This window comes from Panicum hallii, chromosome 5 (assembly GCF_002211085.1).
Source record: "Panicum hallii strain FIL2 chromosome 5, PHallii_v3.1, whole genome shotgun sequence".
Taxonomy (NCBI): Eukaryota; Viridiplantae; Streptophyta; class Magnoliopsida; order Poales; family Poaceae; genus Panicum; species Panicum hallii.
In genome coordinates, this window is record NC_038046.1 from 12,517,407 (window position 1) to 12,539,450 (window position 22,044).

Sequence of the window (22,044 nt, forward strand, 5' to 3'; positions counted from 1 at the left end):
TGTTTTCTTCGCATGGAAGAGAGCCTGAAAACTGGACCTCGCCTGCCGCCCTGCCCTGCTTCACTAGCTCGCTCATCAGCACAACGGTTAACCACTACGGCCCGCTCCCGCAGCAGATCCGTGCGGCCGGCGACGGTTGGTTGGTTGGCTGGTGAGCAAGCGCGATCGCTTCCCTGTGGCCATGCGACTTCGCAGATTTGGACCCCGCGCGGCGCGCTCTGACTTTCCATATGTTTCAGCCGCTCGTCGCCGTCCCTTTCGACTAGCACGTCACTGCTGCCTCACGCGCACAGTTGCCCGACCGCGACGTGCCGTGCAGCCCCCTCGCCTCCACCTCTCCACGACGCGCCCATGCGGTGCACGCCCGCGCGCTGTTTCTCCGCGCGGCGTGGACGGCTCGGAGCGAGCCACTGAACAGGTGGGCGTTGGTGGGCACGATGCGAGTTCGGTCTGTCGGTAGCTAGTCGAGTACGTGGAGCTTCAGTCTTCAGATATTGTTCGGGTCAGTTTGGCAGTTGGATGATGCCTAGTTTTAGGCGGCCACCGGGGGAGTGGGGGGCCATGTTTACCAGGCCACTAGTAAAATTTATAGATTTAAAAAATTTAAAACTATTAATAATAATTTGAGATGGGAGTAGTACCTCAAAGGCTTGCACATAATGTGAAACGCTGCTGTGGTGATTGTTCAGTGGTTTTTTTTTAAAGGGTCGCCGGGTCGGTGATTGTTGAGTGGTGATTCGGTGAGTTCCAGAGCGATCCCAACTGTGGACCTTGTCGGACCGGAGCCCACAACTTTGGGCTGGCTCTCTCTGTTCCGAGCACGAAACATCACCAGGCCAGCGTGCCAAGTTTTGTTGGGCTGGCTTACTCGATCTAGTCCCGATGGGCTCAGCTCCTGGGGAGCATCTCCGAAGTCCTCCGAGGTAGGTGCTGCCATCACCATCGTCCATCGTCCGCTGCTCGTTCTAGTTCTCGGTTACCTTTTCTCCATTTTTTTCTGTGGGTTCTCCGTTGCCTTCTTACTGAGAACCTCGTATGGATTTCGGGGAAAACGCAATCTACTTGGTTCCTTCAGATACACAAGGAACCGACCGACCTAGAACAAATTCGTTGATCCCGCGGACAAGAACAGAAACGACAATGATATAGAACTTCTAGATAACAAAAAGGTCTAGCTGATGTCTGTGCTCCCGAACACCATGAACTACCTAAACAGATGAACCCAATGGGCAGAGAAAAACGAAAGAGCTATATTTGATGGCTCTCCCAAAAAGATCAACTGAAAAACGCGGAATCCGGCCAAGGAGACGAGATTATTTGGCCCATGCAACCGCATCGATTTCTGCCTGGGCGCTCCGATATAGCTCCAACCTCTGGGCAAGCTTTGCTCTGCGCTCCATGACATCAGGGTCCTCATCAAGAAGCTTAGACAGCTGCTTGGTCTGCACAGCGAACGGAAGTGAGGTTAACAAAACGACTGTATTAAGGTGATCATCACACTAGACGCCACACTAACACTTGGTCGTGATGCAAGTGCGTGTGACAACAATCGTTTAGAGAGTAATAAATGTATGGGTACATCGGTGAACCGTGAACATAGACAAGCTACATAGCACTTCAGCTTCAGCTAAATACTCATTATGTTCATGTGAAGAAAAGCTACCATAACGGAAGGTGCCAAAACAACTCACCTCTCTTGCTCCCAACTCCGTAAAGAAATGATCTAGTAGTGAGCGCTTCGCCTTGCGGACTTGGCAATATACGATCGATTTCGGGATGGAGTTCCTCAAGGTTGAGCATACCATGTTGACATACGCCTGTACATTAGTACCTGTATAAGATGACAAGAACAAGCAAGTTATGTTGTAACTAATCGTGCAATTAAGTTCGTTTCAAGTGTACTAAACGTATTGGTTCACAGAACTATTCTTAAATACATGTCTGTTCAGAACTTGCGATAATAACGGTAAGAAGTAACATTAAAGCATTCAACTCTAGTGGAAAATGCTTAAATAACTCTGAAGTCCTTACCAATTCGTCTGAGATATGAATCATTGTATCGATCAAAGATGGATTGTGTTGGACTTCCTCCTTTCTCAACATCCTGAGGAAGCTTCCTAAAGAAATCTACAGTTAAATAGCTGCACTCCATATCAACAAGCATCAGTGTATTTTTCTTGCTCTCATCCCTCATTCTGTCCAATGCTTTAAAAGCTGCACTGCTTACTTCCACACGAAGAGTTGGAAACTGCTTCAACTCCTGCACAAACACAGTCAAACAACTTCAATTCTAAGTGAAGTCGCTACTCAGGATAAGAGTTTTCTAAGTAACATTTCTCCATCACTTTTATTGCTATATTTTTACTAAGGTACATTCTTGAATGATACACAAATGCACGTTCTTGCATATAGAGTTATAGACAAATAGATGCAATCCTAAATTCCTGATAGATATTCCATATCAATTTTTTGTAAATAAAGAAACTATAACTGAAATCAAATCAGATAGGTGATTCACCCACCTCTCCTTCCAAAAAAAAAAAGAAAAGGGATGCATTAAATCTCCTGCGTCCTACCTTAGTACTGGTACATACACTCGCCACAAGTATAAACCGTACAACCAGATTATAAAACCATGTTTGTGCTGCAAATACAGTTCAACAGATCAAGAAAGGACAAAACATACATGTGTCTCCTTGATAGCCCTGTGAACGAGCTCCTTGAGTATTGCATGGACCTGCCAAGTGCCAATGTGTAAAAGGTGTCATGCTCTAGAACTGAATGAAACATTTGTGCCGGTCAAGGTTTAAGTAAATAAAATATCAACGATCAAAACTATTTCAGTTGAACTGATTTATATAAAAGAAATGAATAAAGACAGTACAAGGATTTGACAAAAGAACGAAAATTTTGCCTTCCTACTATCCCAAACTCGTAAAAGTCATGAAAAATACTTTCTTGTATAAAACGAAAAAATTGTGGTGCAATAATTAGCACTAGCTCTGAAACACTGACCAATGTGGAGTAGGCCCAAAGATAAATGAGATAAGTTATATTTTAAAATGTAACTATTCACAGTGCTAGACTGCAAGGAATGAAAGATTCCCAAAATCAATTTGATTTAAACCTTTTGGAGATATCTCCATAAGTTAGAGATGGAAACGTTTCAAGGCACAACGTTATTAGAAATATTAGATAACTGCAAGAGATGATGCAGAAAACTCTTAAATGTGAGTTATTGAGCATATAAACACATGCACGACATACCGCGTCAACAGCTGCCTCAGCTGGACCTTTGATACTAACAAGACATGACTCTATAAGACGCCGATATCCTTGCTCTGGAGCTATTAAGTGTGGTTGGTATCCATCAGCTTGTGTTATAAGCTTCTTTACATTTTCCATTGCAAGATGTTTTTCAAATTGCAACCGTTTAAGAGCCACCGGAAATTGGTTGTCAAAGACATAGTAGATCTTCTCCCCACCAGAACGCCTGTCAAAATAAAAGAAGTAACATAAATGAAAATAGAAATATGTAGACAATCTTGCAGAAGAAGTTGATTTTGTATCAGAAAGGAGGGAATAGAAGTTTAATTTTCATTGGCTCTCTCAACGGACAGGTTATGTGAAAAACTGTTTGTTGGATGATAGCAGAATAAGTAGCTGAGAAGCAGCACACATGCACGTACATTTTCAGCGTTCCGATGAAGAATGTTTTGGTTGAAAATCACTAATTTGGCAGGTAAATATGTACCTTTTGAAATGTGCAGTTAATTACCAGTTCCTACTATAGTGTGCGCATGCCAGATACACTCTAATGCATAATACAATAATGTCACATTAATTTTATGATAAATACTAATTTGTGTGTGCTTTGGAAACAAAATATTGTAGTTCATATCAGGACTTCATGCACACAAAGGATATCTGTCAAACTGCAAGTACAAGTTTTGTTTTAAACATGAGGAGGTATCATTGCTATATAGGGATGCAAGTTATATATATATTGGGTCATTGGGTCTACCAAAATGTTGATAAAATGAACTAAAGTGGCATGCCATCGTAATTAATTAGCTGACCCAAAAAACACTATTAGGTACCCACTTGCATCCTTATTTCTATAGTAGTTTCACAGCTGAGATCCTCACTATATACCGAACTCCCAACACAGCTAGAAATGCTATACATTGCAGTATTAAAATATTTAGCAACAAAAGACTGTTTCCGCCAGAATAGCTTTTCTCCAAACTATGAAAAAAAAATCTCTTCAAAATTGGAAGTAGCACTCAATGTAATGTCCCAAAAGACATAACGAACAGAAGCTCTATTTGAAACATACATTCCGTCCAGATGTTCCTTGTAGATACTGTCAAACATGCGACATATTTCCATAATAGTGTACAGCTTTCCCTGAATAACATGAAGAAGTGTAATTAACATATTTCCATAATAATGCAAATTGAAAGACTAGCTGCAGGAAATTTTTCGTGCATGTAATAGTGGCTCGTGAGAGCATGTCTTATGCTAGAAGCGTAAAACAAGAAAACCTTAAGTGTATTACAGAATGATGCATACAGTCTGAATGGACATGACAAATGTATATAAGGTACGTGTAGCTGGCACAAAGAAATAGGTAATACCATAGTAAGACTCATCATGTACCCATTATATGAGAAAAACTTTGGGGCTAGAGAAGATTCAAAATATAGAAATCATCTATTCCTAGACTGATAACATGCAGAAGTCTTACTCCAGCATCTGCAGCAATGGGTTTTCCAAGACGACAAAGTTCAGTTTCTAGCTCTGCAGTGGCCTTGGTTATTAGAGACTGGATCCCTGGAATTCTTGATTTAATCACAGATTCCAAATGCTGCAGGATGATGGCTAGTAAATAATCGTGAGGTCCTCAAGACAAATAATCAAATTTGATTGCACACATAATATAATTTGTACAGCATACCTTTGAAAGCATCTTTGCTAAGTGCTCTGATCCCATTCTGTGCGCAAGTTGTTTATATTCTGGTATACTTGCAAAATATTCACGCTCTCTAATCCTAGCGGCAATCATGTCTACATTCTTATTTATATCTTGTTGGGAACGATTAACAACACCAATCCATGGATATTGTAGTCGATAGGACCTTCCTTCTAGTATCTACAGAACAGAACCCAATCAGAATCAAGACACAGCTATTATATAAGGTAAACCACAATTAGAGGCTTACTGCCTTGCAACCAGTGCACACTAGGAGAGCACATGCATAGACCTAAGACTAAACAAAGCAAAATTAGCAATGCAGCTAAGCAAGTAATCACTGTGGCTGGAACCAGAGAGGCAGATGCATGAGTTTCTCACAAGAGGAAACTCACAGAAGATTAGGAGCTTTGATTAGTAGATCAACAGAATATCATTCTTGTTAGATTCAATAATTTTGGTACAGAATCACAGAACAGGCAACTGTTATCAAGAGAATCACAGAACAAACTAATTGTTCATGAGAATTATCAACTGTTATGAAACATTCTGAGTGATGAATATAACTTACATCAACTGCGTCTGTGCCCTTGTCCATTAGGTCAATTTTTGTAAGCACACCAAAGGTCCTTTCACCTGAAATTCAACATCATAGCATTCAATAGAATATTAGATTATTTTTTACATGAGTCTATTTTGGTCTAACAAGTTACTTTATAAAATAGACATTACATGAATTTATTTACCACATCAATTAAAGAGTAAAGACATAAAATTGAAATCACATTATGTTATACCCGAAAATCAAACTACTCATCACATTCTTCATTAAGTTCGTAGCAGTATTATACCTTTTGGGTCAACTTCCCGTGAAATTTTTATTGCGTCAGAAGTTGCAAGGTCCTGATTGGCTGGAGAAATTGCAAGAATGATGCAATTGGGCTACAAAAAATAAACAGATCCACTGGTATACATAACATTTTTGCCAGGTACTTGAATATAAAGGACAGTTCAAATGTAACTTTAGCAAAAGAGAGAAGACCATATCAGATCACAAAATTAGTCGATATACATGTGAACTGGTGCATGCCAAAATATAGAGGGAAAACTGGATTAATATGCTGAACCCAATTCTCAGTTTGTGGTTACTCACCGGTCGCCACTTAATTCAGTTGAAAGTAGAAATTATGCTCATCATCAATAATAATGAAAAGACTGCGCATGGGGTTATTATAAAGTACCTTTTCAATGAATGAGTGAACCATGTTTTCAATGTCATGCACAATACTATCAGGTTGTCCCTCTATTATCAAAACATATAATTGCAAGTTAGTAACACAAACTACTGCAATAGGAATAAAGGAGACAATATCTTAACATCAAGAATGACTTACCAACAGCTACCTTAGTAAGCCCAGGGAGATCAATAAGAGTAAGGTTTACAACTGCAATGGTTAAAAACATTTAGAATAGAATACGAAGTAAAGTAGGCAGAATCTCATCAGCATAACAAAAATATAAACAACGGGGCTACAGTATTCTACAACCATCAGCAATCCTGCACCCAGATCAGATAAGAGAAATGGATGAAAGCCAGCCTCTGTTCAGGGATTGCTCGGCTTATTGTTTTCCTAATATAAATTTCAGAGAGACAATGGACACATCCCACTGAAAGTATCCCAAAATAGGGGTTACAAGATGAAATCATAGGCTGAGCCTATTGAGCTAGTCTCAGTGATGGCGATGCTGGAAATTCTGATGGCTTTTAATGGGAACAATAGCTATGTACACAATCAAGGTTTCTCTAAGTACAGTTATGCTCCAGTAGCTAACTCATAAAGTTCATGCTTAAGATTAAAAAACCACACAACACTAAAGCTGAAAACTGGAGATGTAATAAAGCAATAGCAGCAAAGAGTGTAAACTGAGACAACATATTGCCAGGATTTTAGTCTTACCATTTGGGGAATATATGCTCAAATAAATGGGCACAGTTGATATTTGTTTTGTGCGGCCAGTTGCTCGGTCAGTTTCATCTGCAATCTCCTTCCTCACTAGGGCTGTAAAGTGTGAGTATATCAGTACCATTTTTTTTAAAAAAATATTACTGAACTGCTAACCATGCATGCGTAGCTATGGCAGACTTTAGACAGTTCTAAACAGAAAATTATGCCACTAAAATATGCAGTTCACTCATGAAACATGCAATTCAATCCACATTTAAGGAAACAATGTATGACCATGAAAGCAGTGCGGCAATATTAGTGATCAAATGTAACCCTATGTCATATTGTCATTAGCTCTCAAGTTGAGTAACACAATATAATACCACGAAGTGCCATGAGCTTGGATTTGCATTTTAGACGCTATACTACAATGTTTCTCTGTATTGCAGTTGAATTATTTTCAGATTGGTAATTAAGTTCAGATGCTCAAACAGACCAAGGCAGTAATTGACTAATTGAGTAAAGGATTTACCAAAATCTGTAAATCTTTTCTTCTTAAGGTGCATGAACTCTGCGTATTCTCCTGGACCATCAATCCTGTTGAGTTGCAGAACCAGGGGGCGCCTTGTAACAATTCCTGCAGAATTCCATCAAACCATAAGCACCATCACAAAATTGGACAAAAGGGGTTATGGTACTAAAGCTTTTTCACAATATCGAAACCGTGAAACCACAGTACCTGAACCCCGAGGTAGGAAATCCTTCCCAACGACACTCTCCAACACCGAGGATTTACCCGAACTCTGTCGCACGTAACGGCAAAAAAGATGGAAAATGGCATGTCAAAACCCACATTGGTAAATAATACTTCCAAATTTCGAAATCAGGAACAACTAGCTTCCGCGTAAATGCGGATTAAACTACGAAGCGGCCATCACAAACACTAGGGTTCCACACCACATGTACAGCCAAAAACCCCAGCATCACGTCCAAAAACAGAGAACCAAAAAGGAAAGGAAAAATACAAATGCTAGATCGCGGGCCTGTCAGACCTGGCCGCCGACGACGGCGATGGCCGGTAGCGAGTCCCACAGGGTGGGGAGCGCGCTCTCCTCGCCGTGGTCGCCGAGGGCGGTGCACGCGCGCTGCAGCTTGTTGACGAGCGAGATGAGGTTCTCCATGGCCGCCGCGCCGGAAACCCTAGGCGGTCGGGGCCCTGGGCGCGGCCGTCGATTGAGGAGACGCCAATGACCCCGCGAGGATGCGGGGCGTGCGCGACGGGGTTTGTTCGATCGTGCACACTGCACACGAGCGTTCGTGCCAGCCGAGGAGGAGCTGTTTGGTTTTTGTGCGCTCCGACGGTTTCGCTTGGCTTGTGGGTGGTGCTTCGAGTCGAAGCCTTGATCAGGTGCCACGTGTCGAGATGTGATCGTCCGCGTTCCATGCTGCATATTTGGTGGAAACCCCTCAAGTTTCCAAATATATATATCGGTGTGGAATTATGATTTTAAATCGCCGGCTAGAGCGTTCAGCGGCAGGGCCGCCGTTCCTACTTTTAGAGGATTATAGCCGGTTTTAGTGGCAGTTATAGCCGGTTATATAAAAATTTGTGTGGAACTCTGAGACGATGATTTCTCTCGGAAATGAACCCAGTGTGCAAGTAATCGAATTAAGCCCACGTAAATCGAGCGTGTCAGGGAATTTTCGTATTAATCGGAAAGAAACACAACATTTTTTTCTAGCCGTACGTGGTTCAGGGACAGAAACGTATGGGCAGCTAAAGGTGTTGTGGCACACGAGCATTCACTCCGTGCTACCGGCTCGAGATTTTGAACAGACACACGTGTGGAGATGTGGTCATTGGGGCCTTGGGGCGGGTTTAGTGTTACTTAAGCATATTTACGATAAAATCCCTTGACTTTAGAAAAAATTTTGGTACAATACAACTAGAAAATACTCTTCTAAAAAGAGATTGAGCATACAAGATGAAAGAGCCCGCCATTTCTATATGAAAAAAAAAGCACAGTTGCATTCTTACCCTTACTTTTGTCCATAACAATGTCAATTCAGCTGTAAAACATAAGAACATAGGATAAAATCATAAATTTTAAAAATTTAAAAATTACTATTGAACTCTAGAGTAAAGGTAGGTAATGTGGCATTCACTGGCGAGATGCCTATAGTGGCTTTGTAAATTCTAGAATTTGCCAGTCTTCTGAAAGTGCTTATGCCGTATGTGTATTGGTAAGAACGTGTGTGTACGTGAGTATATGTGTCCATACTATGATTCACAATAGAGAAAGCACCACTGTCCTTAAAAACAAGTAGGTGCATCTCCTTGTTAAGAATCATCAAATTCATTGGCTCTGTAAGCTCCAGAAAGGTAGTTTGGCTGCTCTGCAGTGGTTTGAAGACTTTCCTTTTCTTGGCGCTCGCCGTGCTTTGCGAACAGACTCGTGAATGCCTCAAGCTTTACTAATGAATACGCTCAGTATCCGGACTGGACGCTGCGTCGCCCATTTTTTGGGAGACTATTCTTCACACACTTGCCGCAGCGTTCGTGGACTGGACGACACACCCAGTGGAATAACCTCGTGCCGCTACGATTTTAGCCTTCATGGAATGGATGGAAAAGCCTTGCTCTGAGGTACGACGCCGCCGAGATCGACCGTGACCTCACGACGATCTAGCAGCTGCGTGCGCTGAACTGGGAAAGGTCTGAACCCAACCACGCCCGCACGTCGACGTCCCAGCTCTGCTGATCAGGTGTCCGGAATCCACGCCTGACCTGTAGGAGAGGCGTGCACAGCGCACACTGTAGAAGAGCGCGCCTGTGTCAAGGCAGTGCCTGTCAGCAGCCTGACCGTCTATCCATCGTCCCATCCAGCCTCGTGTCTGGCCGTCGTCGATCCCAGGCGCAGCGCGCCGTGAGGCGCCACCGATGCCGCTACATACCCCGTGCGCGGCGCGCGATACGTGCCGGCACAAGTCAGTTCCCCGGTCAGAATCAGCCCAGCCTTGCACGCCCCGCCCGGGCCGGCTGCTACTAGAAGCCCGCGGCGAGGTTGCATTTTCCCACTTTCCCGGCACGGACGCCGCTGGCAAGCTGCGCATACCTGCGTGCGCCGCGCGCAGCCACGTACACCGGAAGAATTCCCCGCGCGTCCGCCGTCGGGGAAGGAGGCGCGCGCGCGCACGAGAGCTCACTCGACGGGGGCGATGGATCCCGGCGCCGGTGCCAGCGCCACGCTGCGGAAGCGGGCGCTGTCCATAGACACGGCGGCCGCGGCGGCGATCGAGTTCGAGAGCAAGGCAGCGGCCGGCCGGGAGGATGAGGCGGTCGGTGCCGATGCCGTGGCCGAGGAGGAGCCGGTGAGCCCGACGGGGCGGCTGTTCCGGGAGCCGCACTTCCGCTGCCACATCGTGTCCGTGTTCGGCCTCGCAGCGCCGGTCGACCTGCCGGCGCTCCGGGCCGGGGTCGCCGCCACGCTCGCCCGCCACCCGCGCTTCTGCAGCGTCCAGGTACGCGTATGTATGCGCGCTCGCTTCTCACCCGTCGCCAGTCCGTTGCGCGCGTTCCGTTCGTGGATTCATCAGCTGTTCGTGCTGTTCGAGAAGATTAGGAAAGCCATGGCCATCTTCCTTCTTCACTTTGCCGCTCCTTTTCTTCGTCCTCTCGAGTCTAGCTAGACTTTTGAACAACCAGGCCTCTGCTAGGCTAGTTGCGTTTAACTGTAGCGCTCTGTGTTTGAAAAGTACGGCCAGTTTTGCTTACTATTTTCTCCGTTCTAAAAAAAAAGTAAAAGTTTTCAGTTTAGATCTAACTTTGACTGAGTTTATATAATCTACAATACCAGATGAATACAGCATCATGACATATTTTACGAAGGATTTTAATGGAACTAATATGATGCTGCAGATGTTGGTGCAATTTCTATGAACATGGTAAAAAGAATTAAAAAAAGAGAGAATAAAACCAAAGGAGTGAGTTGTGGCTATAGAGCAGCGTACTTGCTGAAACTTTAACATTTGCCCTACACGCATTGCTGTCTTTTTATCCTAAGGTTGAGGTTACTTGCACATTTTCCTAAGAAGAGTTTGGGTCTGTTTGTACCGGGGACTAAATTTTAACCCCGTCGGATCAGATGTTTAGACACCAACTAGGAGTATTAAAAATAGACTAATTACAAAACCGATTGCATAAATGAAAGTTAATTCACGAGATGAAACCATTAAGCCTACTTAATCCATCATTAGCACATATTTATTGTAGCACAAGGTCAAATCATGGACTAATTAAGCTTAACAGATTCATCTCGTGAATTGTCCTCCATATGTGCAATTAGATTTATAATTAATTTATATTTAATATTTTTAATTAGTGTTCAAACATCAGTCCGGTTGATCCAAACAGGAATGTTCAAATGGTTCCCAGCGTGTCTTGTAGCTATGTACGTGTGGCAGATACTGCGCAGCAAGGTAGCTTTGAGTACGTAGCTGCGTCATCGCCATGCGAAAGGAACATGCATGGTCTCTTGGCATCGTTGAACGGTCGCCGCGTGATCTCTTGTGAAGTGCCGATTGGTTCGCGTGCCGAGTTCAGTCGTCATCGAGCATGTCCAGTAGTACTCTAGTCATATGGCTCCTTTTTACCAGTATACCTTCGACGTCCTACTCCTAGTTTGTTGGCTTGTTGCATATCAAAAAAAAATAGCTTAGTTATTGATCTAAGGAGGATTGATTGTGATCATTAATTAGACTGCAAATAGTATCAACGTTGTCGAGAAACCACATGTTTCCATGGATTAATGGAGTCGTTGGAGTACAATGTGGTCTCTATCAAAGTTTATCCTGTATGCAGCCCGATCTGATTGATGGTGGTGCATTTGTCTTGTCTCTATATAAGCGTGTGGGAGGGGGCACACCATGCACACATGCATGTCTTTTGTTCATTGTTTCTTCTTTGTTGTTTTTGCTTTGAGGACAACAATCTCTGCAGGTGTTAAACGAGTTCGAAACGGACGCCAGGCCCAAATGGGTCCGGACGGCGGTGAACCTCGACGACCACATCATCGTCCCGGAGCTGGACCCGGCCGCCGTGGCGGCCGACCCGGGCAGGGCCCTGGAGGACTACGTGTCGTCGCTATCGACGCGGCCCATGGACCACGCCGTCCCGCTGTGGGAGGTCCACGTCCTCGACTTCCCCACCGCCGAGGCCGCCGCCGCGGTCGCGCTCCGCGTGCACCACTCCGTCGGCGACGGCGTCTCCATGCTCTCCCTCTTCATGGCGTGCACGCGCAGCGCCGCGGACCCGGGCGCGCTCCCCGCACTCCCGCTGGCGCGCCGCGCGGGCCCCGTCCACGCGGTGCGTCGGCGTCGGCGGCCGCGGCAGACGCTCTCTTCGCCCGCGGGCGCCGTCCTCGACGCGCTGGCGGCGCTGGCCGCGTGGGCCGTAGCGTTCCTCGTGCTCGCGTGGCACACGGCGGTCGACGTGGCGCGCTTTGTCGCAACGGCGGCGTCGCTGCTGGGCGACGCGCCCACGGTGCTCAAGGGCCGGGAGGGCACCGAGTTCCGGCCCAAGCGCTTCGTGAACCGCACGCTCAGCCTCGACGACATCAAGTTCGTCAAGAACGCCATGAGCTGCGTACGCACGAGCTTCTCTTCTTGGCCACTACTACTGTACTCTGCTTTCTGGTTCTTTTTCCTTAAAGATCGAAGAAATATTCAACACACAAATAAGTTTTGCACTAATACACGCACCTTTCCAGACTGTAAACGATGTTCTGCTTGGAATAACCTCTGCGGCGCTGTCACGGTATTATTTCCGTAAAACAGGTGAGCGCCTGATCCAGATGCAGAAATGCGTCTTGGCAGTGCAGTGATTCAGGTCACTGTATCAGGACCATTTGCAACTGATGCCGTAACCACAATCTTCAGGTGAAAGCGACAGTAAGAGCATCACGGTGCGATCCGCTGTTCTTGTCAACTTACGGCCGACGCCTGGCATACAGGTGAGCCTCTACCACTTCCTCGTCGATCACATCACATACAGTTGGGTGAAGTAGTGAAGATGTACTCAGCGCTCCCATTTTTCGTGATCTTGGTGGCATGAGCAGACATTGGCGAGCATGATGGAGTCCGGCAAGGACAACGGCGCCAGATGGGGAAACAAGATCGGCTACATGCTGATCCCCTTCCACCTGGCCAGGCACGACGACCCCGTCGAGTACGTCCGGAGGGCGACCAAGGTCGCGCGCAGGAAGAAGAGCTCCATGGAGTCCGTCTTCACCTTCTGGAGCGGCTACATGGTCCTCAAGCTTTTCGGCATCAAGGTGTGGATTCGCTTGCTGTCTCTGACCCGGCGGCTCTACTTTGGCTGTGAGCTCTTACCATGTGATGGAGGGGAGAACCGGCCATTGTTTGTTGCCGTGCATTGTTCAGCACTGGAATAAAATTGATCAGCTCAATCTAGATTCGCCCTGACAGAGCTTGGAACCTGGATGCGTATGTGCAGGCAGCAGCCGCGCTCTGCTACGGCATGTTCACGCACACCACGCTGTCCTTCTCCAACATGGTCGGGCCAACGGAGCAGGTGCTCTTCTGCGGCAACCCCATCGTCTACATCGCCCCCGGAACCTACGGGCACCCACATGTAAGTTCATCCCAGGTGGCATGCTTTATTCAGTTGTTGCTTCAATTCATGGCTCTCTTGTTCAGAAGTTCATGCCTGTGCTGTGTCTCTACACGCAATTCTGAAGAATCTGCAGTGGCTGGTCAATTATTTGGTCTGGATGTGTGTGTGTGTGTGCAGGCCCTGACCATACATTACCAGAGTTACATGAACAAAGTGAAGCTGGTCCTGTCAGTAGACGAGTCGCAGTTCCCGGATTGCCATCAGCTTCTGGACGACTTCGCCGAGTCCCTCAGGCTCATCCGCGAGGCGGCTCCACGGAAACCTGAGGCGGCCCATGATGGTACTCGCAGTTGAAAAGGATGTTTGTTGTACTGCAGCCATGATCATTGGCTCATTGCTCGTCAGCGAGCTGATCTGCCAGAAATATTAGCACTGGACAGAAGAAACATACACCAAACAGTACCTAGCTGATATCAAATTTTGCATTTGAAATCTTGTCGCTGATCTGGACGAACTTTTCGGTTGGCTTGATAGTATACAGCAGAGGTTCAGGCTTACATAATCTTTCAACTTGGATAATGCAGCACGAAGGCAATGGTATTGAAAGCAAATAATTCTTGCTTCACTTTGTGGTTCTTCGCATTTGAAATCTCGTTGCTGGCCTGGACAAACTTTTTGGGTGGCTAGGAAAGGTTCAGGTTTACATAATCTTCCAACAGGGATACTGCAGAAGGCAATGATATTGAAAGCTAGCAAATGATTAGTGAGTTTGCATGTATAGTAACATTTCTTTTCCGCTAAAGCTCATCTTAGGCTTGCGCACGTGGGCCACTTGTAGCTGTAGGCAACGCATTTCCACCGACGATGAATAGGAGACGCCCTCCGAACCATAGAAAATGGAGGAAATCAGTACACGATGCTGCCTACAGACACACATACAGCGTGTTGGATTCACTCAAACCATCTCCTTGCTGAATTTGCTGCACACAAGATTTTTGTTTTCTTGGCAACTCGATTCATATTCAGGGAAGTTTCCATGTAAGATATGTGGAGAATTCACTCAGCTGAAATTTCAGCCATCTTGATCTCTCTTTTCTTTTTTGCGAATGCGAAATGCCATCTCTGAACTCTGCGACAACGATGGGGAAAGGATTGAGGGTCTTGGTAGTATATTGCCTCTGAACAGGATCCGGTTGAAGACTCGATGTTTTATCAGGTGGTTGCAGCGAACCACCTGCCACTGTGATTTTATATGCTGCCGTACTGCACATTGAAGGCAAACCAGAGAGGGTTGGAGGAAGAACATGCTTGCATGTGTCGGCGTGAATCTGAGCGTTTTTCTTAAAAGACCCCAACATGGCAACATGTTTCTACCAGCGTGTTATGCGGCGTTGGAACATTAGTGCCCCGTATATTTTCTGTAATTTTTCTGATATCCTCTGTTATGGCAGCTGTTTAGAAGGAGTTCAAATTTTTTTAGCGCGTTTCGTTAAGAAGAAGAAAGAATACAACGATATAAGCAGCCGAGGCCACTGCACTCATGCAAACACAACTTACTACTCAACAAAGTAACAGAGCAACCCGCTACGCAACACGAGAAACTACAGGCCTGATGAAGCCACCAAACGTGTAGTCCGATCTTGCCTGCAGCAATGAGCCACCACCTAAGCTTGGAGACGAGAGTGCACATGAAGAGAGAGCGACCACCTCAGCTTCATAAGCAATGAAGTAAAACGCGTCGCAGTTGCGGTTAATAAGCCAACCCAGAGAACACCAAGCAACACACGCCTTGCGAAAAGAGAATTAGACTGTCGAAACCAACCAAAACACCCACACAGATGCAGCATGGAGAGATCCTCAAGACGACGCCTTCAGGAAGGAAACGGCACCCAAGCACTGTCATCACCCGTCTGATAGAGACTAAGCTTTCACCCAAGGATACAAGATCAAGGTCACCACAATGCCTCCAGCGAGGTGAACGATGTCCGAAGCTAGGCAAGGATTTCGCCCGTAAACCAAAGACCCTTCCTCCGTCATGTACCGCAGCAGCAGGGCACGAGATTGAAATCGATGAGTACGACGAACATGGTAGCGCAGGGTGGAAGAAGAAGGTGCAAGTTGCTGCACCAAAGATGTGCCAACCACGGTGATCCAAAGCCATACCACCGGATCCCACCTCAGCAACCGAGGGGAACGGGTGGGATGGCCGCACGACCAGAGGGGTGGAGGCGGCAGCAGCGGCGGCTAGGCCTGCCCACTGATCCGCCTCACGAAGACGACCGAAAGAGGCGGCCTAGGCGGCGGCAACAGGAGGCGGCGCCCACAAGCAGCGGGAGAGTGCCCCCACCCGGGAGCATGCAGATCCGAACCAGTGGAGGTTGGATCTAGCGACAGGTAGCTGGACGACTCTCACCTGCGGTGAGCACGACGATCTTGGCGACCTTGAAGCTGAGGAAGAGAGAGGGGGGGGGAGAGGAGGATGATATGAGAGGAAGAATGAGAGAGGGAAATGGGGTGTGACCTAGGTTGCGGTCACCGGCGATGGGGGAGTAACCACCGCATGCTGATCCGGACTAGGGAAGGTTGGATCTGGCTTGGGATGGCTGGAGACAACCCTCAAGGGCGGCGAGCACCATATGACGACCTTGAACCAGAGGAAGAGGGGGAGGGAAGAAGGAGGAGGTGGAGGAGAGAGGTGCGCGTGAGACCAACTTCATCCCGCCGCGAGCCGCCACTGCCGCTGGAGGCGGTCCGGCGGCGGCGGCCACCAAGACTAGGTTGGTTGGGTGGAGACGGAAGCGGCCAGTCGAACGACGCAGGGGCTAGATTTCAAAGGGTACATCTATAAAGTTCAAATTCAAACTAGACATAATATATGTCGACGTTTGGAAATGCACTGAAATTACATGAAAAGTTCCTCTACAAATCAAACCGGAAGAATGCATTCTTTGTTGGGATTTGCGGAAACCATCGTGATCCACCTCAAAGAGTAGTGTATAAAACACTGCGCTTTCTGAATCACACGAAAACAAGGCAAGCACAATCCCAGAAAGCTCCATCAAAGTAGCGTGTGCGCACACATGGATCCCCTTTGCCTGTTGGTTCCAGATCTAGCGACACTTGCACACGGGAGATGCTCGCAAGACCAGCCAAGCAAGCTAATATATCATAAGCGTAATCGCAAGCTGCATCCAGGTTGCAGCTGCCGCCTCCACCAAGCAGAGGCAGCTCGTTCCAGAGGCCAGTAAAGGTAAAGCTAGTACCGGTGGTTGGCACGTCGCGGTTGATACGGAGGTGTAGGCCGCTGCACTTCTCCCCACGTCGCCGGCTCCGGTTCCCTGACGCGGGGAATGGTGGGAATGGGGCGCGCGTCGGTCGGCGCGCTGCTCGTCGCGCTTGCCGTGCTCGCGCCGGCGGCGACGGCGCAGACCTGCGGCGACGAGCTGCCGCCGCAGCTCGTCGGCAACTACTCGGGGCTAGCCTGCGCCCCCGTCTGGAACAACTTCGTGCTCCGGGTACGTGCCTCTCGCCACCAGTGCTTCGATTCGCGAGTTTCTTGCCTCCTCGCGCTAGATCCATGGCGATCCGGTGCGGAGCCCGCGCTCCCATTGGCTTTCACTGAACTCCGGTGCTCTGCCCTCGGCTGCAGTACGCGCAGGGCAAGGACAACGTGCTGCGGGTGGTGCTCTCGACCATGTACAGCACGGGGTGGGTGGGGATGGGGTTCTCCAAGGACGGCCTCATGGTGGGCTCGAGCGCCATGGTGGGGTGGATGGGCAAGACGGGGGTTGCCCACATCAAGCAGTTCTCGCTGCAGGGTAAGACCCCCTCGCAGGTGGTCGTGGACAAGGGCTTCCTCGTCTCCAACGACCACGACCACACCGTGCTCGTGCAGCAGGCCAAGATCTACCTCGCCTTCCAGCTCAGGTTCACCGCGCCGCTCAAGCGCCAGAACATGCTCCTCGCCATCGGCTCCGCCATCCCCGTCAACGACCGCCTCTCAGAGCACCAGGACAAGACCTCCATCGCTTTCGATTTCACCACAGGTCCGTTTCGATTGCTTGATTCTAGTGCCACCCGATTGATGCCGATAGATTTGGAAAAGAGAAATGTGTACCGTCAGTCCTTTGTTTTCTGATGGAGATTGAAATTTCAGTATGTTTAGATCAGTGGCTCTGCTTAGGAAAACAAATCAGTAACTTGAACAATAGAAAGTGGTTGTGCAACACTTTGATCTGACCTATTCTTCCCAAATCAGAGAACCATAACTCTGGCAAATGACAGTCAATGGAGGAATGCACTTCTGATCTGACGACTGAACCACCAAATCATTCTTCTCACGGAAAAACAAAAACTTCCATGTTTGCAGGCAGCTCTTCAAGCGCGTCATCCTTCCCGGAAGGTCTGAAAAGGACTCATGGGGCGCTCAACTTGTTCGCGTGGGGTGTGCTCCTGCCAATTGGCGCCATCGTCGCAAGGTACTGCAGGAGATGGGACCCCCTGTGGTTCTACCTCCATACCGGCATCCAGTTTGTGGGATTCATCCTGGGTCTGGCCGGCATTGTGGCTGGAGTATCATTGTACAACAAGATCCAAGCCAACGTCCCCGCACACAGGGGCCTCGGCATATTTGTGCTTGTGCTAGGCATCTTGCAGGTATGTGCTTTCTGCTTCTGCATAGGTGAAACCATGTCGTGCATATCAAGTCAAAATAGTTTGATCCAGAATACTGACAGTAGTTAACTACTTTGCACTACAAGTAGTACACTAACACCAGCATTTTCAACATAAAACTTGCTACATAGATCTGAAATGTCTGCCTACTTCTTCAGATCCTAGCAATCTTCCTGAGGCCCAACAAGGACTCCAAGTACCGCAAATTCTGGAACTGGTACCACCACTGGGTAGGCCGGCTCGTGCTCTTCTTCGCTGCGATCAACATCGTCGTCGGGATCAAGGTCGGCGGCGCCGGCAACTCATGGAAGATCGGCTACGGTTTCAACCTGGCCGTCCTCCTGATCACCATCATCGCCCTGGAAGTCCTGCTGTGGACGAGGTGGAGAAACAATAGCGGTTCTACGGCGGCGTACTAAGGACGATCAGTTTGGTTCTTGTGTCGTGGTATAACTGAAGGAGGTTCATATTCTTTCGATGTTTTGCGTGCTATATGCTTTTGGTGTAGCGTTCGTGCTCGCTGCGGGGTCTTTTGCAGGCAGATCTGCAGGACCAATAGCCTATATGATGATTTTTTTGCCCTTTTGGCGTGTAAAAGCACGAGACGGTCATCGGACTTGTCTGTGTTAAGGCTTGCCGTTCCGGTGCTTTTGGGATTTGGGTGTGCTCGAAATGGAAAATGAGATGGTTTGCGCATTTCCCCAAGTGTGAATGGTCAATGGTGGACGTGGTGCGCCTGCCTGAGCCTGACGAAGCTGCGCGTGGTTCTCTCTCTTGTGGGAAGTGAGGTACGTGCACAGCCTCACGAGGTCCCTAGAGTAGGATGGATTTTAGTCCTGTGAACTGCTTCAGAGCCCGTGTTGAATTGCGGTTCAAATTGAAGAGAAACTGGGTGCAAAGCAGCGTTAACAGGACAATGAAATGCTGACACCCAATCTCCGAGACTTTGCTGACACCCAATCTCCGAGACTTCTTAGGCATATGCCAAGAACAGATCTAATGCAACAATGCAAGAAGCCAAATCCACGGCTCATCATAGTTGCCCATACAGTGCATATGTAGCAAGCCAAACCACCGCTTCTTTTGGACCACAAACATGGATGATATTTAAATACACCCAAATGGTACATGCAATTTGTTCGATGGCCAACATACAGTACACTGGGTTAATAACCCTAGCTTTATACACAGCATTTTTTCCCCAAGATATGTAAGATGATACTTGCAGTTACAAGGGAAACGAATGGCCACTAGCATCATACTTTCATGTTTGACAGAAAGACCCAACTCTGTCCTGATTGATATCAACAGAGATGCTTCTCTAACGGAAGAGCCTAGGAACAGATCGTCGTGGTATCTTCCCTTCAAGCTTCAGTCTTCTGTATGCTTCCCTGATGTGGCAAGGCCTAATCGGTCCAGAATCCTTCCTCTCAGTCATCACTATCCTGGCTGGAATACAAACAATCAAATTGTTAGGAAAAAAACCACCAATCAAGAAAACCATGCTGCCATTTTTTTTGTTGAAAAGTGCATTTGCTTAATACAATATATTAATATAGTGAGCCATACTTGAAAAATTCTGCTAGCCAAAAATATGTGTTTCATATAATATGGTGAGCTCGAAAGCAAAAATGAGCCTCTTGACAGGGATAACTACCGAGGCCAAACTGAAACATAAAATTATGCTAGTCAATATTACAGGTGGACACTATGGATGTCATGCTCAGACACAAGTTGCTAGTCAATATTACAACACGACTATTCTGAACTTGCCTGTTTCAATTAGCTCCCCAACAAACATTTTTGCTATCCCTGATACCACAATTGATGTAGGGATAGAAATCTTTTGACTTCCAGTGATGCTTGTCAATAGCTGCAAGTAAACACAATAAAAGATCAACTCTACAAACATCACCAGACTGATTTGAGTAACTGGATAGCAAACACATGACAACAAGATCAGAGTCAGTTATTATCCTACCTATTAGTTTGCATCACAGTAAGTTTTTGAGCTTTCAAATATTTCAAGAGGAGTACAGCATGATGAGAAATCAAGTTTCCAAACTAAGGAAGAAACCAACTTTCCAAACTAGGAAAAAACTAGGACGAAATTAAGTAATCCATGCATCTTGAGAAAATCAAACTCAAGACATGTTACGGATATGATCATCTTGATATGCTTCATACAAGGCATGCAGAACAATAATTTCCCCAACTGAAGTGAACAAAGAAGATATTCGCTTTAGCAAACAGCATTTATGAGATATACGATACCACAGAATGGTACTACGCTTAACAGTGCATTCAAGGCGATACAAATATCTACTCTATATGCATATATTCATTTACATTCCAAACATTGAGGCATATTGAGGCAAATATGCAAGATACATCAGATCAATCATTCAATTTATATGATCTTTGGTCATACCCTTTTCATGTTTGATTTTTGAAATCCCGATCTTCGGAATGACTCATAACGGTTCATCTGCTCTTCCGTAAATTGGGACAGTATAGCACTGACAAATGGGACAGTTAGAATATACACACAATTTTCTTAACATTGGCATATAATTTTGAATCCATAACGAAATATAAATCCTTTTCTTTCTAATCAGAATAAATATTCCAAGTAACAAGTATATTGTAGAAAAACTTCCTTTCTAAATTACAAAATATTATAACTGAAAAGAGTCAACTACTGAACACTAACTACACAAAAGAAAAGAGCAAACAAAACACGATTCGATTGACAGCTGCTAGTTTTGTTATGTATAGTTGGTTTCTGTACGGTTAACAAAAGCTGACTAAGAACGCAACTAGGATAATCCAAACTCAACGAATTTGTACTCCAATAAGCCAAGGAATGGCCAATTACTTGGTTTCTACAGTTCTGCTTGTAACTGATCTCTGCGTAGTGAACATAGGCAGAATTAGGGTTTGCTGGCTTGCAGTTGACCAATCGAGTATCTACTACTAAGAGAATACGAAGTAGCTAAGAATACGAAGACCCCACGAATTTCTACCGCTAACAAGGCAATGTAATTTACTAGATACGAATGTTGAACAGGCAGGGCATAATAAGGCACGAACTTCATCTTGGCGAGCTTGTCGGGGTCGCCGGTGCTGGTGGGGAGCTTCTCGAGGTCGACCTCCATCTGGTCCTCCTCATCGTCCTCATCCTCCTGCTGCTCCCTCTGGACCCGGCCCTTGGCCTTGGCCGCGGCCGCGGCGAGCGACGCCGGGGCCGCCGGCTGCCGCGGCGGCGGGGCGCGCGGGCCGCCGCCGTCGTAGTCCTCGGGGTCTTCCGCGGGGCCCGCTGCGCCGGCCTCCTCCTCCGGCGGCGCCGGCGACTCCGGCGGCGAGTCCTGCTCCTCGACTGCCGCCTCGAAGGGGTCCTTCATGGTCGACGCGCGGCGGTGGCGGTGGATGGGCGAGATGGGTCCGATGCGAGTGGCCGGAGGCACGGACGGAGAAGAGCAGAGGGGAAGGGCTGGGTCGGGAGGCCTCTGGACTCTTCTTTGGGCCTTTGGGGTCGGCAAGCCCGTGGCGCGTCAGTTTACGGCCTTTTTTGCGGGGCAGTTGCGGGTGGCGCCGGGTGGGTTGGGCTGGGGAGCTTTGGACCAGGCCGGCCTCTGGGCCACTCCTTTGGATCGGACCAGACAGGTGGATTGTGTCAAGTATTATTATTAGGCCCTGCTGTGGGCGACGTGCTTCGTAACTGTGGGCTGGCTGGATCCCGCGGGATGGATGGGAGATGTTGGTTTGGCTATAGGCTATATAGCCCGTGAGGGCTTCATGTCAGCCCGAGCCTC

The 22,044-nt window shown here is 47.1% G+C and overlaps 4 protein-coding genes across 6 annotated transcripts; 2 read left to right on the forward strand and 2 right to left on the reverse strand.

Moving 5' to 3' along the window:
- Positions 1-1,036: 1,036 nt before the first annotated feature.
- Positions 1,037-8,188, reverse strand: LOC112894059 (dynamin-related protein 5A-like). The gene is made up of 16 exons (XM_025961633.1): positions 7,974-8,188; positions 7,661-7,724; positions 7,454-7,558; positions 6,934-7,035; positions 6,370-6,420; positions 6,217-6,278; positions 5,827-5,917; positions 5,547-5,611; positions 4,961-5,155; positions 4,751-4,870; positions 4,340-4,410; positions 3,268-3,493; positions 2,687-2,737; positions 2,032-2,260; positions 1,692-1,831; positions 1,037-1,442 (listed from the first exon to the last, which is right to left on the reverse strand). Exons 1-16 carry the CDS (start codon positions 8,100-8,102, stop codon positions 1,314-1,316), a joined length of 1,830 nt encoding a protein of 609 aa, XP_025817418.1. The 5' UTR covers positions 8,103-8,188; the 3' UTR covers positions 1,037-1,313.
- A 1,725-nt stretch (positions 8,189-9,913) lies between these two features.
- Positions 9,914-14,112, forward strand: LOC112891772 (O-acyltransferase WSD1-like). 3 transcript variants are annotated; one of them, XM_025958727.1, is made up of 7 exons: positions 9,914-10,449; positions 11,921-12,565; positions 12,690-12,756; positions 12,859-12,932; positions 13,038-13,253; positions 13,408-13,573; positions 13,733-14,112. In XM_025958727.1, the coding sequence occupies exons 1-7, from the start codon at positions 10,141-10,143 to the stop codon at positions 13,879-13,881; spliced, it is 1,626 nt and encodes a 541-aa protein (XP_025814512.1). In that variant the 5' UTR covers positions 9,914-10,140; the 3' UTR covers positions 13,882-14,112. The 3 variants fall into 3 exon arrangements, with proteins under 3 accessions (XP_025814512.1, XP_025814511.1, XP_025814513.1); XM_025958726.1 differs by having other exon boundaries at positions 13,436-13,573; XM_025958728.1 differs by having other exon boundaries at positions 9,914-10,443; positions 13,436-13,573.
- Positions 14,113-16,637: 2,525 nt separating this feature from the next.
- LOC112895961 (cytochrome b561 and DOMON domain-containing protein At3g61750-like) lies at positions 16,638-18,925 on the forward strand. Its single transcript, XM_025963981.1, has 4 exons — positions 16,638-17,070; positions 17,205-17,601; positions 17,925-18,211; positions 18,388-18,925. Exons 1-4 carry the CDS (start codon positions 16,906-16,908, stop codon positions 18,646-18,648), a joined length of 1,110 nt encoding a protein of 369 aa, XP_025819766.1. The 5' UTR covers positions 16,638-16,905; the 3' UTR covers positions 18,649-18,925.
- Positions 18,926-19,286: 361 nt separating this feature from the next.
- Positions 19,287-21,706, reverse strand: LOC112893918 (transcription initiation factor TFIID subunit 11). Its single transcript, XM_025961446.1, has 4 exons — positions 21,323-21,706; positions 20,661-20,748; positions 20,003-20,102; positions 19,287-19,678 (listed from the first exon to the last, which is right to left on the reverse strand). The coding sequence occupies exons 1-4, from the start codon at positions 21,631-21,633 to the stop codon at positions 19,551-19,553; spliced, it is 627 nt and encodes a 208-aa protein (XP_025817231.1). The 5' UTR covers positions 21,634-21,706; the 3' UTR covers positions 19,287-19,550.
- Between the last annotated feature and the right edge of the window lie 338 nt (positions 21,707-22,044).

Coding starts and splice junctions, on each gene's coding strand:
- LOC112891772 (XM_025958727.1), top strand. CDS start 10,141: ATGGATCCCGGCGCCGGTGCCAGCGCCACGCTGCGGAAGCGGGCGCTG. Junction 10,450..11,920: donor TCTGCAGCGTCCAGGTACGC/GTATGTATGCGC, acceptor CAATCTCTGCAG/GTGTTAAACGAGTTCGAAAC. Junction 12,566..12,689: donor TCAAGAACGCCATGAGCTGC/GTACGCACGAGC, acceptor GCACCTTTCCAG/ACTGTAAACGATGTTCTGCT.
- LOC112893918 (XM_025961446.1), bottom strand. CDS start 21,633: ATGAAGGACCCCTTCGAGGCGGCAGTCGAGGAGCAGGACTCGCCGCCG. Junction 20,749..21,322: donor GACAAGCTCGCCAAGATGAA/GTTCGTGCCTTA, acceptor CCCATTTGTCAG/TGCTATACTGTCCCAATTTA. Junction 19,679..20,002: donor TGGGGAGCTAATTGAAACAG/GCAAGTTCAGAA, acceptor TTTGTATTCCAG/CCAGGATAGTGATGACTGAG.
- LOC112895961 (XM_025963981.1), top strand. CDS start 16,906: ATGGTGGGAATGGGGCGCGCGTCGGTCGGCGCGCTGCTCGTCGCGCTT. Junction 17,071..17,204: donor GGAACAACTTCGTGCTCCGG/GTACGTGCCTCT, acceptor CCTCGGCTGCAG/TACGCGCAGGGCAAGGACAA. Junction 17,602..17,924: donor CGCTTTCGATTTCACCACAG/GTCCGTTTCGAT, acceptor CCATGTTTGCAG/GCAGCTCTTCAAGCGCGTCA.
- LOC112894059 (XM_025961633.1), bottom strand. CDS start 8,102: ATGGAGAACCTCATCTCGCTCGTCAACAAGCTGCAGCGCGCGTGCACC. Junction 7,725..7,973: donor TCGCCGTCGTCGGCGGCCAG/GTCTGACAGGCC, acceptor TACGTGCGACAG/AGTTCGGGTAAATCCTCGGT. Junction 7,036..7,453: donor GAAAAGATTTACAGATTTTG/GTAAATCCTTTA, acceptor CACACTTTACAG/CCCTAGTGAGGAAGGAGATT.